The following is a 16,706-nucleotide window of genomic DNA, read 5'->3' as shown; positions in this document are numbered from 1 at the left end:
GCTTTGAGTTTACTCAGCGCAGCATCAACGTGCGTGTGCCATCCCTGGTGTTGTAAGCGTCCACGGGCTTCGGTAACCACTTCCCATCAAATAGATCGCATGCCTCTTTGCTCATGCCAATTGCTAGGAAGGTTTTGTAGTATTTATGCTAAATACTACAAAACCTTCCTAGCAATAATAATAGACGTTTGTTGTAAACACAACACTTGATGCTGGCTAAAGCCATTTAAAATAATTGGGCGAGTCCCAATAATTTTTAAATCTTTTTCAAATAAATCTACAGGTTTGTTATACATTTATTTCGATCGTATTGTAATATTAAGGTAATGGATGGTGCACTACGATTACCATTAGTTTTATGGATGTAGTATTATCGCCGAAGTCTGACAGATGCCGACGCGAATGCATGAACATTGTATAGTTGTAAGAGTGATTTTATTTACCGTAATGAAAAATCAGTAATGTATACCGCATCGGACCGCGATAGCATGGATTCGGTATTAGACTTTATATAAGAACTTCTGTTCTTCTATTTAATGAACTATTTCTATTAATCGGTCTTCTTTTTAATCCCCGACGCAAAAAGTGGGGTGTGACCGCTAAGTGTGTCTGTCTGTGTACGTGGCACCGTAGCTCATCAACGGGTGAACCGATATGGATGCGGTTTATTTTATTTGATAGCTAATTTTTATGCGGTGGTTCAGCCATTCAAAAGTTGTAACGAAATTAATATTGAAAATCGGGTTTTTTTTAATTTGTCTAACAAATAAACTTGTCAACTGTTTGAATCGTTTTGGTGGTCGAATATGACAATTCGAACAGGCCTCATATAGCCTGTAGATTTTCGTTAAAACATATCAAAATGTACACGTTCAATACATAGATTGTTGAACCCGAGAACAAGGGCTATGAGCAAATTTAATTTAGTTTGTGACATTGTCTAACACATTTACAAAATTAGTCGTCTAACTACCTCAATAAACTAATACACAACAACACAAGCGTTGTCTGTTTATACCTTAAGTTGCTAACAGCAATTGGGAATGGATATAATTTAGGTAAGGTATGGGCTTTAGTAATTCAATTTGCATAATATATCTTTATTGTGAGCGTTTTCTTAGTTACTTCTTCAGCTACAGAGCATCGGAGCCCAGAGCTCCAAATTATCGCAATGCATAATCTGGAGTAATTAATTTAGTACTCTATTTAGATTATATTTCAATTTAACCTAAAATAATTACATATTTTTTTAGAAACAAGCCATTTGCCTTGTTAATTAAAACAAATATTTAAAAAAAATTTACTAATATTAAGTATAACCTTTCAGTGTTAACTATAGGTTTTACGGACAAATCAAGTCGATTACCATTATATGCTTATTTTTTTGTGAAAAAAGTTTATAAAAATGTCGTAGAGAACACACATTTGACAAAACGGACAAAAAACAATTTATACATGAGTTTGGGTCAAAGGTCTCCAATCATCATTAATATCAATAAAAAACACAGATCAGTTCGTGTGGGCTCCTGATTGCACTGCACATTTATGTAGCCCAAACAAAGTGGCGGGCGATTGCTTTTAATTAAGTTCTGTATGGTAGGTCTATTTGTACGATTTGCACCTCTATGTTGTGGTAATAATGGTGAGCGGAAAATAACTGACTATAATATATGTCATTAATAATAATTGACTTTGTTTAAAATGGAATTTGGTAAAGAACAAGGAGAAAATACAGCTAATAGGCACTCCAGTCTGGCGTCAGAGACATTAAATAAAAAGGTTCGTGCTATGTCCCTTTAAAATATATTATGTAGCTATGCGGAGAAAGTCACCACTAGTTTTGGCCACGACAATGTGGGTCCACTTTAAAATTAATAGGATAACTTTATAATTATTTTAGCCTATGTCAGACAGAACTTCATATACACGAAACAAGGTCACTGTCCTCTCTAAATATTAACGCAATAGTATTTCTTCCGGGATTTTTGAAACGTCTGGAAAATTACACATAAATAATAGTGTATAATAAGTCCCAACAAAATTAAATAAATATATGTAAAAAAAACAAGCGTTTTTTTTACTAATCAACGCCCAGCCTAAACTATAGAAGCTATAAACGCGAAATTTGGGCAGTAGCTTTAGGTTATTACGTAGTACGTAAAGGGGTAAAAAATGGGGGTAAAGTTTGTATGAAATATAACGGAAATCTTTACTGATCTACTTGAAACTTGGCACAAATGCTATGGAACGAAAATAATGAGACCCGTGTTTCAGGTTTTTTTTTAAATTTGGCCTTTAGTGTAACGTTTTAAGTAAATGAGGGTGAAAGGAAATAATTCAAAATGTCGTCAACTAAAAGTATGAGTAGACAGCTCAGCGGTAAATTAAATAATAAATCATCTGCTAGATAAGAGCTGACGATTCCTAAATGGCTGAATGCACATCTTCAAAACATAACTAAGAACAGTCTCGATTAAATTCTCTTTCAAATAAATAAAGCCATATCAAAATTGGTTCAGCCGTTAGGCTGCTTAGATGCCATGGACAGACATGCAGATACATAGACACATTAAGCTTATAACTTCCTTCTTTCTATCGTCGAAGGTTAAAAATAAAGGAAGAATATGCTGTGCTCTTTCGTGATTCTAAACAGCACAGTATAATTTAAAAATATATAATATACCTATTGCTTATCTTAGCAAAACTTTTTTTTATCTACCTATGTAGCAAAACGGTCTGGATGACAGTGTTTCAATATTTAAAATTTTGAAATAGTCGATTTGTGGTTATGTTGTACCGAAATAAAAAAAAAATCACGTTTTAATTTCTGTCTGTAAAATCTGTTGTTTTTTTGACAACATTGTATTTTATGGCCAAGTCGATATATTTATTCAAAACGTAAAAGATTTTTAATATTGATATGATAATAACTTACGTAATAACGTAAGACAGAAGGTCCCTTAGGTAGAGACTAAATAAATTAAGCGATTTGCTATGGATATGGAAACATGGATCTCAAAACTTTTTACGGTAGAAAAACTGAGCTTTGAGACTTGTTTTTTTTGCATACATTTCACTATGTATATCTACAACTGGTTTTAAAGATATTAATAAGAATGTCTGAAGTTAGAAAAATAATTGTAGATCGAATCTTGATCGCCAATCCTTACGGGCCATTAGTTTATGGCGAAACAGATTGACGCGGGAAGACATAATTAATGGAATTACGTCCATAAAATGTGTCAAGATACCGCAGTGTCCTGCGTGATTTAATTTTCTTCATTAAATAGCTTTTAGAGACATATTTTAACCTTAGATAGTTATGACGAAATATTTTGGTGTAAATTGTCTGTCCATTACTCCAACGTTTTCTCACCCTTCTCGATTGGTTTCCGGACCATAGTCACGCATATCATCCCTGATGAAATCAAGTCAGGAATTACTTTTCTGCCAGAACCAGGCAGAAACGACATAGCTGGACATTTGTTCCTTAAGAGTAAATTCCCCAACAACTAACTTATCAATTAAGATTTAGCTAAAACAGGAAATATTTTTAAACCTAAAAAAAACAGAGAAACTATTTTCAGGCGATTTATTAAGCACTTATTTTTAAATTCCTCGTATTATCCTCAGGAAGAATGGTTTCAATACGGTAGTAATTGTCTGTGTATAAAATAATTAATTCACATAATGAAACATGATAATCAAATGTCACTTTAATTGATAAATTTTATTTATAGTAAGATTTTGTTGTCATCAAAGTACAATTAAAACTCCTTTTGACTTCCATCATTTGTGACGTGACTTGTGCTACTGTCATACAAGCTATTTTTTGACTCATTGTAAACAAGTTATCTATTCTATCTATCTATCTATCTATCTAAGTACATGGATTTAGTGAGTATTTCGTACGGAGTACCTACTAATTCCATGGCATCTGATATGATTTTTTGGCAACTTTTTTGGCAATTGTTTTTTCGCAGCTCTATGGTCAGTTAGGTTAGGTAAGTGGTTTATTTCACGAGGGCCCTATGGATGATTCCAATCGGTGAGACCATAACACAACCTTTAAGGGTACTGCTTGGCCCTATTAACCCTTTCGGTACGGAGTGGGAGCACTTACACGTGGTTTGGTTCAGACGTGTTAAGGTACTTAATTTTGTAAAAAGGAAATCAACATTTTGATCCGAGTATTTTTTTATTTTAATGGACTTCAAATGGGGATCTATCCCATTTGAGACAGAGGTTATTTAAAATTCAATAAATTAAATTTATTTAAATCTTCAGTAGAATAAGCAGTGGACAGACAAATTTCTTCATCTTTACAATTTACTTTAAAAAAATTGTAATATTATATTCCTATGTTTGAACGGGGGTCTTTAACTACTTCTTCATTTCTTGATAGTTGTATTCATCATGGCTGAGGGTCGTGGTCATTACGTGGAATTAAATACACACAACAACTTTCTTGGCATTAGTAATAGAGTGGTTTGCCATTGCCTTCCCAATTTCATACACAAGTTAATTCATCAACCAGTGTGCAGGTTTCTCACGATGTTTTCCTTCACCGGAAGCTGGTGGTGGTCGATGAAAACTACTATACATGAGTCAGATTGTTATACAAACTCATGTGGCATGAGTAGGATTCGAATCTGGGACTTTTCGATCCACAGGCGGGTATCTTAAACATTACATCACCACCGCTTTAACTACATGCATACTAAATTTTATCAAAATCTTTCCAGCGATTTAGCCGTGAAAGAGGACAAGCGCACAGACAGACAGGCAGACTTTCGCAGTTGTAGTATTAGTATAGATGGAAGTAGTATACCAGACTGAGAAGCTCAGTCAAAATAGAATCACTTAACAGATCCACACTGCCAAGAGTCCAGCTGCTGCATATGACCACAAATGTGATTGTCACATCTACTTCGACCAGTCTACATCGACCTTCGGTATTATGACGATAGTCGTTGTTACTATTAAGAAAAATTATAGGTCCCATGTTCGATTCCTACTCACGGCACATGAGTTTGTATACCAATTTTTTAATAGTAGTTTTCTGTAGTTTTCATTGACCACCACTTGATTTAGATTATTGAAGCATTGCTGCTACTACTATCCAGATGACGTATATTGATGAAAAACGTTGTACGGAGTACCTACTAATTCTATGTGAAAAATCGTGACAACGTGACCGTTTGACGTGCCGTGCGTTGGTGGTCAAATTTTGACAGTTGACGGTGTCTCAATAAAGTAAGAAAAAGGCAATTCGGCTACACAGTTAATTTTTTTATTGCGTTTTGCATAGTCCAGGCGATTCAGCTACAAAGTGTCATTTGTTTATTGCCTTTTTAAGTTCATACCAATGATTATTTTTTCCCCTTTTTTTTTTAAATTATGGAAATAAGTAGCCCTTTGTGCTTAGTTTCCTTTTTTGTTTGTTTACACCCTTAAGTTGTGTACAAAAAATAATAACGACGCTTGAAAGGCAAACATTACCAAGCGACATATTGGCAACATTACACAAGGATTAAAATTTAAAATTTATATATACAAGAATCATAACTTGACTTTTAGTCGTAAATGTTTGGACATGGAAAACGTTTATTTATATTGCTAAACAATAAAATAAACAGTTTTACAAAATAACTTGTTATTAGACGATTAAGTGTGCTGCAGTTAGTCAAAAAGGCTTATTCTTAATATTTTATATGTTTTTGTTGATCTGGTTACATAATGACTGTACGGAATGGGGCGAGGGGGTCAACTGGCCTGGTCACGATATGCAGGCGGACGTCCGTAGGTAACTAAGTTGTTTTCCCGGTGGACTGGTCTGATTAAGTTTGCACGTTAACTCCTAGTATTCAGTCCATTTACATTTCGGGTTATCGATATCTTAACATTGCATCTAACAGTGCATTTATCGGCATTTCTTCCCAGCATAGTTGTTTTGAAATGCCACGAGTTTTTAAGTTTGAGAAATGCGTAATTTGTAAAGTGCCTGTAAGGAGTTTTTCGACTAGCTCTTGCCCGCGGCATCGCCCGTGTGTATTTATCTGCGAAAGCGAAATAGACGATTTTCATACAAACTTTCACCCCCCATTATAGTCATTTGGGTGTTGATTCTTGGAAAAAAGTAGCCTATGTTTGAACGGGGTTCTTTAACTACATGCATAACTAATTTCATCAAAATTGGTCAAGCGGTTTAGCCGTGAAAGCTGAACAGATAGACAGAATTTCGAATTTATAAGTTTAGTATGTATTTTGGTACGTGTGTATGTTTGTAAATTAAAGAAATTTAATTTTTGAATAATATGCGAAAGTATGTGTTACTTTTTAAATAGGTTTGTTTTTATACATAGTATATATCTATTAATATATATTTATTTATACATATTTTGATGAGTTTTGTAACAGGAAAATTGATTATTCTAGCTTTTGAGAGAAAGGCATTTTATATCGCGGACGTAGTCGGGGTGACCAGCTGTTTCAATTCGATTCGTTACATTCGGAGCTGTGATACCCCGAAACTCAGAGTTCGCGTAAAAATCAACCAATTAATTTTGAAGATTTTGCTATGCTTTTACAATCGGCTGCCGCCAGACGTCAACTCTCTTTGGCTATCGTTGCCTATCAGATGCTATCATGTGTCCCTTAGTCGCCTCGTACGACATCCACGGGAGAATTTGAAGTCACGACGCTACATGCCACACCACAAAATCTGTAAGTCATATTTTCGGCTAACTGTTACTGTTAAGAAAATTAATAATTATTTTAAAACCCACTATATAAATAACAAATAAAAATATATTATGACAAATCACACAGATTGGGCTAGCCCCAAAGTAAGTTCGAGACTTGTGTTATGGGATACTAACTCAACGATACTATATTTTATAACAAATACATATATAGATAAACATTCAAGACCCGGGCCAATGAGAAAAAGATCATTTTCGACCGGGGATCAAACCCGGGACCTCTCGGTTTAGAGGCAAGCACTTTACCACTGCGCCACCGAGGTCGTCAAAGATGACTGGATGTATATAAATATAATATAGTATTTGTTTTCATATCCTCACAATATTCTAAAGTTTAACAAGGTAATTTTAAGAAATGAAAATGTTAATAAGCTCTCATTAAAAGTTTGTCCATTTTTAATAACACTAAGTAAGGTAAAAATCGTTAAAAACTCTGGGGGTTAATTTCAAGTTTTAAAATATTCACACAGACGGACAACGAAATGATCCTAGATATCTGATATTACCTTTTGAGGTACGGAACCCTAAATAGTAATAGAGTTTTCTGATAAGCGGAAAATGCTACTGTTAGAAGTAACATGTACAAAATTATACATTATTAAAGCTATAATCTAATTATACAAATGAGAACGATTTCAAGGTAGTATGTTTGGGGATGCCTTTTCTTCGCATAATTTGTTATCCTAATATAATTTAGCATTACGAGTTAGGCATATATTTTTTTGGCAGAATAATATTTTGACATACCTGTTTTTTGGCATACCTTTTCTATAAGCATAATTATAGTTTAGGAAAATGTATTTTACCATAATTTTGATTTCCATAAAGCTATAGTATAGCCGTAGGTTAGGGTGCGGGGGGGGGTGCCTTATAAGCCGCCAATATGCTTTAGAATATTATGCTTAAAACTGTTATGCTTATGGTAGGTATACGTAAAAAAATTGAGCCTAAAATATGATGCCAAATTAATATTTTTGTAAAAGTAAAAGTATGCCATGTTAAATTATGACATAAAATTGTATGTATAAAAATAGGGTACCGTATATTTTTATATGCATGTGTTTGTATGAGTATGTCACTTTTCACACTAAATCTACTGACTGATGAAAAGTACCCTATGCACTTACTACACTAACTTCATCACAACAGGAGCAAAGTTTCATCGCCCAGGTAGAGAAATCATTATATTGTGCTACGAATGGAAAATTAGTAGCATGCTATGAATAGCTACGGTGGCTGCGGTGGAGCGTTGATATTTTTTTCGCTATTTTATTTTTACAATAATATATTTGAATATCTTGTATTGTATACTTAAGTACTCATGCAAAATGCTAACCTGTTATATTAAAATGTATTTTGTGGTGGTATGTTAAATTGGTTGGTTCAATAAAAAAAAAAAGACAATAAAAATATATATTTAACAACAAATACAAACACCTAAGATACAAACTACTAGCATTTCGGAACGACCATTGCTGAGAAGAAATGCTTTATGCTATATAATACTTTATGGCCCCAACGTATTTAATACTTTGTTTCAGTACATTTGTATGTAAGCGAGTGATTTTAATGCTAATGAGTGGTTGACATGATTAAAATATGACATATGTCTGCTACAAATATTTTGTAAGAAAAATATACTTTTTACAATCTTTTTTACCAGTTCTTAATAAAATATGACGTGACATTCTCGTGTACTTATGTTGAAAACTATATCTACTTAATTTATTTTTAAAATATATTAATTATAAAAAGTAACTTATCTTTTTTCATGACGCTTCGATGGACTGCACAGTTCACAAAGAAACAAAAAAAAATTACTCAAATCAAATTATATTCCTTTAATTTTAAACTAAATGTTTGTAGCATATCTATTTATATAAGAAACTTTCACAGAATTGAAATAATAATAATATAAAAAAACGTATTTGTACTTTTTACTAAGATTGTTAACGCATAATTATTGTGGTTCCGTAAATTATTTATAAATGTTGCGCAATGTGTTTTTTTGTCTGTAATTTTATTTTCCTCTTTTTTTAAAAGTAAATATTTATGTAATACTTTTATGTAGAACATTATTTCCATGTAATAATGGACACACACACTCGTCTTTCGTTCTGATATTTCTGCCAGACATTAAAAAGAGCATATATATGTTTTATTCCACACATTTTCTCACGTTTTGCATGTAGATAAATAACTACTCTAAAGACATTGAAACTCAATTTAATTTCCACTCATCATCATTAAACCACTTCAAAACTTGTCACGTGAATAAGTTACCTCGTAAAACAATTAAGTCAATTTGTTGAACTAATATTGGGGAACCGTAGTCGGCTTCGATGTTTGTATGTACATATTTTATGGCTCATTATGTATATATGGGAATTGTTAATTTCAGATTCTGGTCTCTCATCCTTATCCTTACATGTTATAAAACAATGTCCTCTACCGCGTCTGTCTGTCTGTTGGCGATAAACTCAAAAACGAATGGATGAATATCCATGCGATTTTCACTAATAGATTGAGTGATTCCTGAGGTTTAGACGTATAATTTATTATGTTTTTACCCGAGCGAATCCGAAACGGGCCGTTAGTATATAATAAAACTGTAAGTGATGTATCTCCTATATCTGTATATGGGACATATATCTGTATATTAATAAGTCGGCAAAGTCGTTTACAATAATTGTAGGTATAATTTTGCAATAACATTGCCCAAATGTTCGTTAAAAAATTATTAAATGATAATCAATATATTATTCTCAACTTCTTTGTGTCAACGAAACATTAAAAATGTTACCAGAACAAAGAAAAGCGATGACAAAAATAACTTTTGGTTCGAATCGAATCGAAGCCAAAAACTTCTAAACGATTCTAATATTTTTACCGATCGAATGACTGACGACCTCCTTGGCGTAGTGGACACCACGCCCTTCAGCTATCTGTAGGTCCTAGGTTCGATTCCCAGCGCGGGAAAATATTTGTACCTGTTATTACATACTTGTCTGCGGTTCTGGGTGTGCTGTGCCCGTTCTGTGTGGTCCATCGGACGCGTGATACAACTTCGGATTGTGTTGCACGATGCTTACTATCGCCCTTCGCCCATTTTAAAATAATCTTTTAATTACATATTCATACATTCTTACACTATAACTGCAGGTACTCCAAATGCAATAGTTAAAATCTAAAATTGCCCATGGTTTCTACCCTATGGTAGACCCTACCCTATACTATGTAGCTCTTGTGAACTCTGGTTCACAAGAGCTACATAGTATGTATTGTGATAGCACTATGTAGCTCTTGTGAACCAGAGTTCACAAGAGCTACATAGTATGTGTTGTGCTATGGACATGACAGATCATAGGACAACCAAATAAGTAAGTCAATTTGAACTTCAACTTCATTTAGGACCAATCACCATCATCTGAAAGGTCGCAGGTTAGGATCCTACTCGTGCCACAAGAAATTGTATACCTATCTGACTCATGTATAGTAGTTTTCATCGACCACCACTTGATTCCGGTAAAGGAAAACATCGTGAGGAAACCTATACACTGGTTGATTATTAACTTGTGTGTGAAATGGAGTAGGCAATGGCAATCCACTCCATTCCTAATGCCATGAAAGTTGTTGTGTGTTTAATTCTACATAATACTAAATATAAATACCACGACCCTCAGCCATGAGGAGTACGAATATGAAGAAGACCATCATCTGAAGCATCTGAAGCAATCGCTAGTACCACGCCAACTTTTAGGAAACCTCAAACATAACATCGCACTACAACTTGCTTGGTTTAGGCCGTTGAGTGTTGTCGATTTGTTTATTAATCGATTGTCAAAAAAGGTGATTATTTATTTAAAAAAATGGTTGCCTGTAAAGTCGGTTTTACGGGCGAAGATTTTGCGTGACAACGTCTTTTTACGCGCGCGGCAGACCGATCATAGTTGAGTGGGAGAGAGACGCAAGGCATTCGGCGGGCCTCTCTCTCGTTCGGTGACTCATCGTAACGTTACCGGGCGTTACACTTTTTCATAAGTGACTCCCAGCCGCAACCTAATTTAAGACGTTGTCACGTCAATAAGAGATATTTTATTGCAAAACGCGTGTTAATTGATACATAAAATCTTAAAAGACTTATCATTGTGCCTTCCAATAGAATGGTGTGCAAATATATTTGCAAATATGTATATAATATTTACAGTCGCAGAATAAGAAAAAACAATTTAAATAAGATAAACACGAATGCTTCTGAATTTAAATGTTGTTATAAGTATAATATATATTTTTAATGAAACTTTTTTTGTTTCAGATAAAAAATGACTCAGGCTTGCTTAGTTGTGGCTGTCGTCGCGATTTTACTAGTATCACACGGAGTAAGCGCTAAACGTAAGTTCTAAATATTAAGAAAGCTAATTAATTAAACTTATTTTTCTTCTTAGCTCCCGTGGGAATATTGTGTTGAAAATTACTCCACACAGCGTTTTACGAAATGTGTTTCTTTTCTTAAACACATTCTTGACAAAAGAGTGTCAAGGACAATATGTAACATAGCACCTTATGTAATCAAGTATAATTTAGCTTCATTCTGGTGACAGTAATTTGGAAATCGATTCTATCTATGAATTTCAAACCCCTTTTTATTTGTCAATTTTTTTGGGATCGTACTAATAAGAAAATGTTGACAAAATACGTCAACATTTATTTATTAATTACAATTTTCAAAATTAATTTTAAATAGAAAGGTAGGTACTCCCTTTTTACTGTTAAAGCAATTACATTTTCTTGTAAAATTACTTTCTCTTATATTTTATCTGTGGGAGATAAAAGTTGTCACATTGTTGGTTCTAGCTATGAGGTATACAAAAGATTTTGATAGGACCCTCGATTTATGAATTTCTTGTGATCATAAAAGTTTAACGTTAAGGCTGACCATAAACAGTCTCTCATTATTGAGTAATTAAAACTTTTCTTCAGTTTTGGCTCTGGCAACAATAAATGGTAAAATGTTGCGGTTTAAATAGACTATTGTGTCGAGGTACAAAAACTTATAATTTTTTTTTTCTGATTTTTGTAAAAATTAGTTTTCCACAAGGAAGAAAGAAAACATTTATTTGCCAAAAACAAGAGTACAAATATACAAATTGATGTCAAAATGAATCTCAGTCTATCGTTAAAGAAATCATTTAAAGTATAATAACATTTATCAGTTAATAAAGACTTGAGGTGCTATTTAAATAAATTTAAGCAGTTATATTGATTTGGAATTTTGTTGTACATTTTCGGTGCCATACATACTATGCTATTACAGATTACCTAAAGAAGTTTTTGATAGGTGCATGCATAATCGATAGATATCTCGATGATTCCTCAATACAACATCAGCTAGACGAGGGAATAAATGAGCATTGGTTTTCACAAATGTTTCTACCTCAAGTATGTAAAGTGACGGAAAACGGTTTAAAAAAACGGCTGACATCTATCAGTGCTTTGGAGTCTAAACATTGCGCGAATACAGCGTTTTTGCATTTTAAAAGCTATATCCTTATCCGTCGAATTGCCCCAAAAAATTATTCCATATCTAAGTATTGATTTCACTAAACCATGAAAAGCTGTAAGAAGCGCTTTTATGTTTAATTAATTTGAGAGTTTAAATAGTACAAACGCCGAACTATTAAGTCTTTTACTAAGACCATCTATATGACCACAACCAAAATTTAGTTGCCAACGTTATTATATATAGGAAAATACTAGTGGCAGTATACATAAATCAATACATATAATATATAATAATCGGACAAACCACACAGATTGAGTTAGCCCCAAAGTAAGTTCGTTACTTATGATATTAACTCTAATGATACTACTAGGTATTTTTATCAATCAATCTGAAAAATATCGTTTTCGTGATCTGACCTGGGTTCGAACCCGTGACCTCCGACGTAGCAGTCCGACCATGAAACCACAACCATTTTCTTATTGCAATTAGAAATAATCCAGGTACTTATATCATAATACTTAAACAAGCCCACTTCAATCTAAGAATAGCTGCTGAAGATGTTTAGTCAGGAACCGACGTACCTACTCCTTGCCATTTGGACCTGAACAATGATACAAGAACTTTAAGACAACACCGCTGTTGATTCTGAGGAATATTCTCCAAATTGCAAATTTCTGAACAGTTTGCTCTTCGCTTGTTGACTATTGTGATTTAAGACACAAATTATAGTAACTTCCAGATGAGAGATCATCTGCAAGTCATCTGCAAGTTACTATATGGACCAAGGACAGTTATGGTTTATTTATTATTGATTTGAAACAATAATTTAAAATATTTAATTGTGAAAACTTGTGAATGACTTTTGTTGATACATATATATAAGAAGCAGCTTCGCTCCCGTGGAAATCTCTGTATAATCCGTGTAACAAATATTCAGACATAGGATTAATTTTTAGTTTTCCAAACAGATACAACAAATAAGGTCGATATGCGCGCCAATGGTTTGACAACTAGGCATGTCGATGACTGTTCGAAGTGGAGACGGAAAAGTAGGAACTCAACTCAAATGAGAGAGAGAGAGAGAGGTGAGACACGTTGTAAAATTGTCTTTCAAAATATACTTATCGGCGATTAATGCTAATTTTGAATGTGCGGTAAGAAGTGGAGATGAAAAATACTCTCGGACTCTGATGTTCTATGGATAAGGAAGAAACGATTTACGATCAAAATATATAGTTATTTGAATTGTCTATATAAAAATACCTATGTAGGTATTATATATGATAATTTAATAGTAATTTAGTTTCAATCTAAGATTAATATTTACGTAATTAAATTACGTTATGCGTTCAATCAGTAAAAGAAAAACAATTTTCTAACAGATAAATTATATTATAAAAGTGCCTAGTTGTGCATCTTCTATATTTTGCATAAGTGTTACTAAAGTACGTAGCGTTCTGTGTGGCAAACAACTTGCTGGTACTGAGGTTAGCGCTAACATGTTAACTCCTTATGGCGTACTTGCGTTGTTCAGCGTAGGTTAAAGTTAGTAGTAATTGGTATGTGCAACCGACCTTATACTCGATCGGAATAAAGCATCAATACTACGGGTATATATTATTTTTATATGAAAGTTATAAATAATTACTTTAGTATTAAGGTACCTATGGTAAGGTGGTTCTCGTAGAACAGGACCAATATATACACTCTCGTAGAATTGACTAAGGGATTTTATAAAGCCTTGACGGCTATTAGGTAACAACAGCATTATTATAGTCGGTCGTAATAAAAAAATGATTTCTTATGATTAGAATGTTCTTCGAATGATTAGATGTTAGTTTAAGAGTTCCGGCAGCATAATTATATTATTTGAGATTAATGCATTTATTATTAACTTCTGCGAACAATATTTTCGTGTGATTGCCAATGAAGTCGTTTCTAATCGACTTTTGAACATAATTTTCGTAGAATTTTTCACTTTCATAAAATCATAAAAGTAGTAGTTTCATTCCAATAAAATACAAAAAATAACTCATACTATTTTTCTACGTGCAATATTAAAAACCTGTTTACTTTCGAGCAGCGATCAGATGAATTTCAATCAAAATGATCCCCTTTCATCCGGGGATTACGATTAAAGCGCCTATATTCAAGATAACATTTCAACAGAAATGCTGCACGCACATAATTTGCATTCAATATATGTGTGATTCAAAGTAAGTTTAGATTGAACCTAAATCAGATTGATAAAATATTAAAATAATAAATTAAAAAGATCTCGCCTAGAAACGACCGATATATATTTGACGACCTCGGTGGCGCAGTGGTAAAGTGCTTGCCTCTGAACCGAGAGGTCCTGGGGTTCGATCCCCGGTCGGGTCATGTTGGAAAACGATCTTTTTCTGATTGGCCCGGGTCTTGGATGTTTATTTATATATGTATTTGTTATAAAATATAGTATCGTTGAGTTAGTATCCCATAACACAAGTCTAGAACTTACTTTGGGGCTAGCTCAATCTGTGTGATTTGTCCTAATATATTTATTTATTTATTATTATTTAACTACAGTAGAATCAGATTCGAAAGAGTTTTCAAATAGTTTTCCAACTAATCTAATCAAATGCTTTTTTATAATGTCAAAAATAAAAATCTATAATGTACAATATTGTGTCATTGTAATACAGTATACAATATGTAGTATTAATCAGGATTACAAGACAAAAAGATATTTATAATTGTTTTTCAACACCGTATCCAAACTTCGTGAAAATTCAATACAAACATCCGGCATTACGGATTTATGTATAATACTTAATGGCCATGCTATTTATAGTAATATTCCTGACTACACAGGGTGCCCTAACCCAACATACAAACCGATGCGTGTGTTATCTCTATCTTATACAAAATAACGCGTGGTCTTTGTTCTTTGGATGAATTCATTCTTTTGAATAGATTTCTGTCAAGTATTTTCTTACATAGAAATCCTAGATTACCATCAAAGTTATCGGGGATCGGGGCATTTTAATGCTGGGGATAGTTTCTTAACAGTTTGTTTTTTTATTATTTTGTTGTTTCAAGAAAAACAATAAACAAATTTAATGCTTATGTCATTCTGCCGAATATCTTTTAGATTCTTTTCCCTACAGTGTGCTTAATATAAATCCTATCTTACAAATCCTAGTAATATTATAAAAGCCAAAGTTTGTATGTACGTAGGTATATTTTTTTTTCTTTCTGTTTTTCATTTGATTGTAAAGTTTATTAGGTACAATGGATCTCATCGGAGTTAAAAATTAATGATAATTTGCTGTGGAACGATTTGGTGGATCAGAATAACTCGTATAAGTCCGCCGCTGTTATTAATGAAGATGAAACAAACAAATGAAGGAAGCAATGGTGGTGTAATGGTTAAGACGCCCGCCTGTGGATCGATAGGTCCCAGGTTCGAATCGTACTCGTGCCACATGAGTTTGTATACAAATCTGTCTCATATATAGCAGTTTTCATCGACCACCACTTGCTTCCGGTGAAGAAAAACATCGTGAGGAAACCTGCGCACTTGTTGATTATTACTAACTTGGGTGTGTAATGGAGAAGGCAATGGCAAACCACTCCATTAATAATGCCAAGAAAGTTGTTGTGTGTATTTCATTCCACGTAATGACCACGACCCTCAGCCATGAGGAATACGACTATGAAGAAACAAACAAATGAACTTGGAAGTAAATAAAGTACAGAAACATAAAATTTTCACCGGAGTTTATTGATACCTATCTAACTCAATACAACTCAAGCTGATAAGTTTGAAACAGTTCAAAGCGGAGTTTGTAACCGCACAGTTTAAAAATAAGTTAAATCGACCAGAAAGTATGGCGGGTGCGGTCAACCAGTTGGTCAATTTTTAATTTTATTTAGTTCACTACCTCTGCGGCCTAATGCTTATCCTGCCGGACTGCTACATCGGATGTCCCGGGTTCGATTCCCTGTCAAGTTAATATACAAAACGATCTTTTTGGGTCTTTGATGTTTATGTAATCTTCATTCTTCGTTATCAATATTCTTACATTTTATAAGACAAAGTCTTCTATGGTGTCTATCTGTCTTTCTGTTCGCGATAGTCTCAAAAACTGCTGCCAGAATTCACGCGGTTTTCACCAATAGATAATGTGACTCCCGAGGAGGCTGTAAGTGTATACTACTTCATTATATTTTTACCCGAGTGAAACCGGGACACGCTAGTTTGCTATAAATCGTCTCGAACTTATTTTCGAGCTAACTCAATCTAGTCTTTTCGAGATACACTCGTGTTGCGATTGCTATATATTAATTACTAGCTTTTGCCCGCGGCTTCGCCCGCGTGAACTTCATAGCAAAATCTCTATCTTGTATATTGTTTATCGCGTATTTACCGGGATGAAGATACCTCCTCATTTTCC

The 16,706-nt window shown here is 33.7% G+C and overlaps 1 protein-coding gene across 2 annotated transcripts in view; it reads left to right on the top strand.

Moving 5' to 3' along the window:
- The window catches only part of CCHa2 (CCHamide-2), a 37,011-nt gene that overhangs the window by 6,066 nt on the left and 14,239 nt on the right, over window positions 1-16,706 (top strand). For both annotated transcript variants that reach the window (XM_053749813.1, XM_053749812.2), the window contains exon 2: window positions 11,080-11,156. In XM_053749813.1, coding sequence (XP_053605788.1) covers window positions 11,087-11,156 — 70 coding nt within the window. In that variant the 5' untranslated portion in view covers window positions 11,080-11,086. The remainder of the gene's footprint in view (window positions 1-11,079; window positions 11,157-16,706) is intronic.

The sequence above is a fragment of the Plodia interpunctella genome, chromosome 9, assembly GCF_027563975.2.
Source record: "Plodia interpunctella isolate USDA-ARS_2022_Savannah chromosome 9, ilPloInte3.2, whole genome shotgun sequence".
Lineage (NCBI taxonomy): Eukaryota > Metazoa > Arthropoda > Insecta > Lepidoptera > Pyralidae > Plodia > Plodia interpunctella.
Note: the sequence above shows the minus strand (reverse complement) of the source record. Positions and strands in the feature narration are given on the sequence as shown.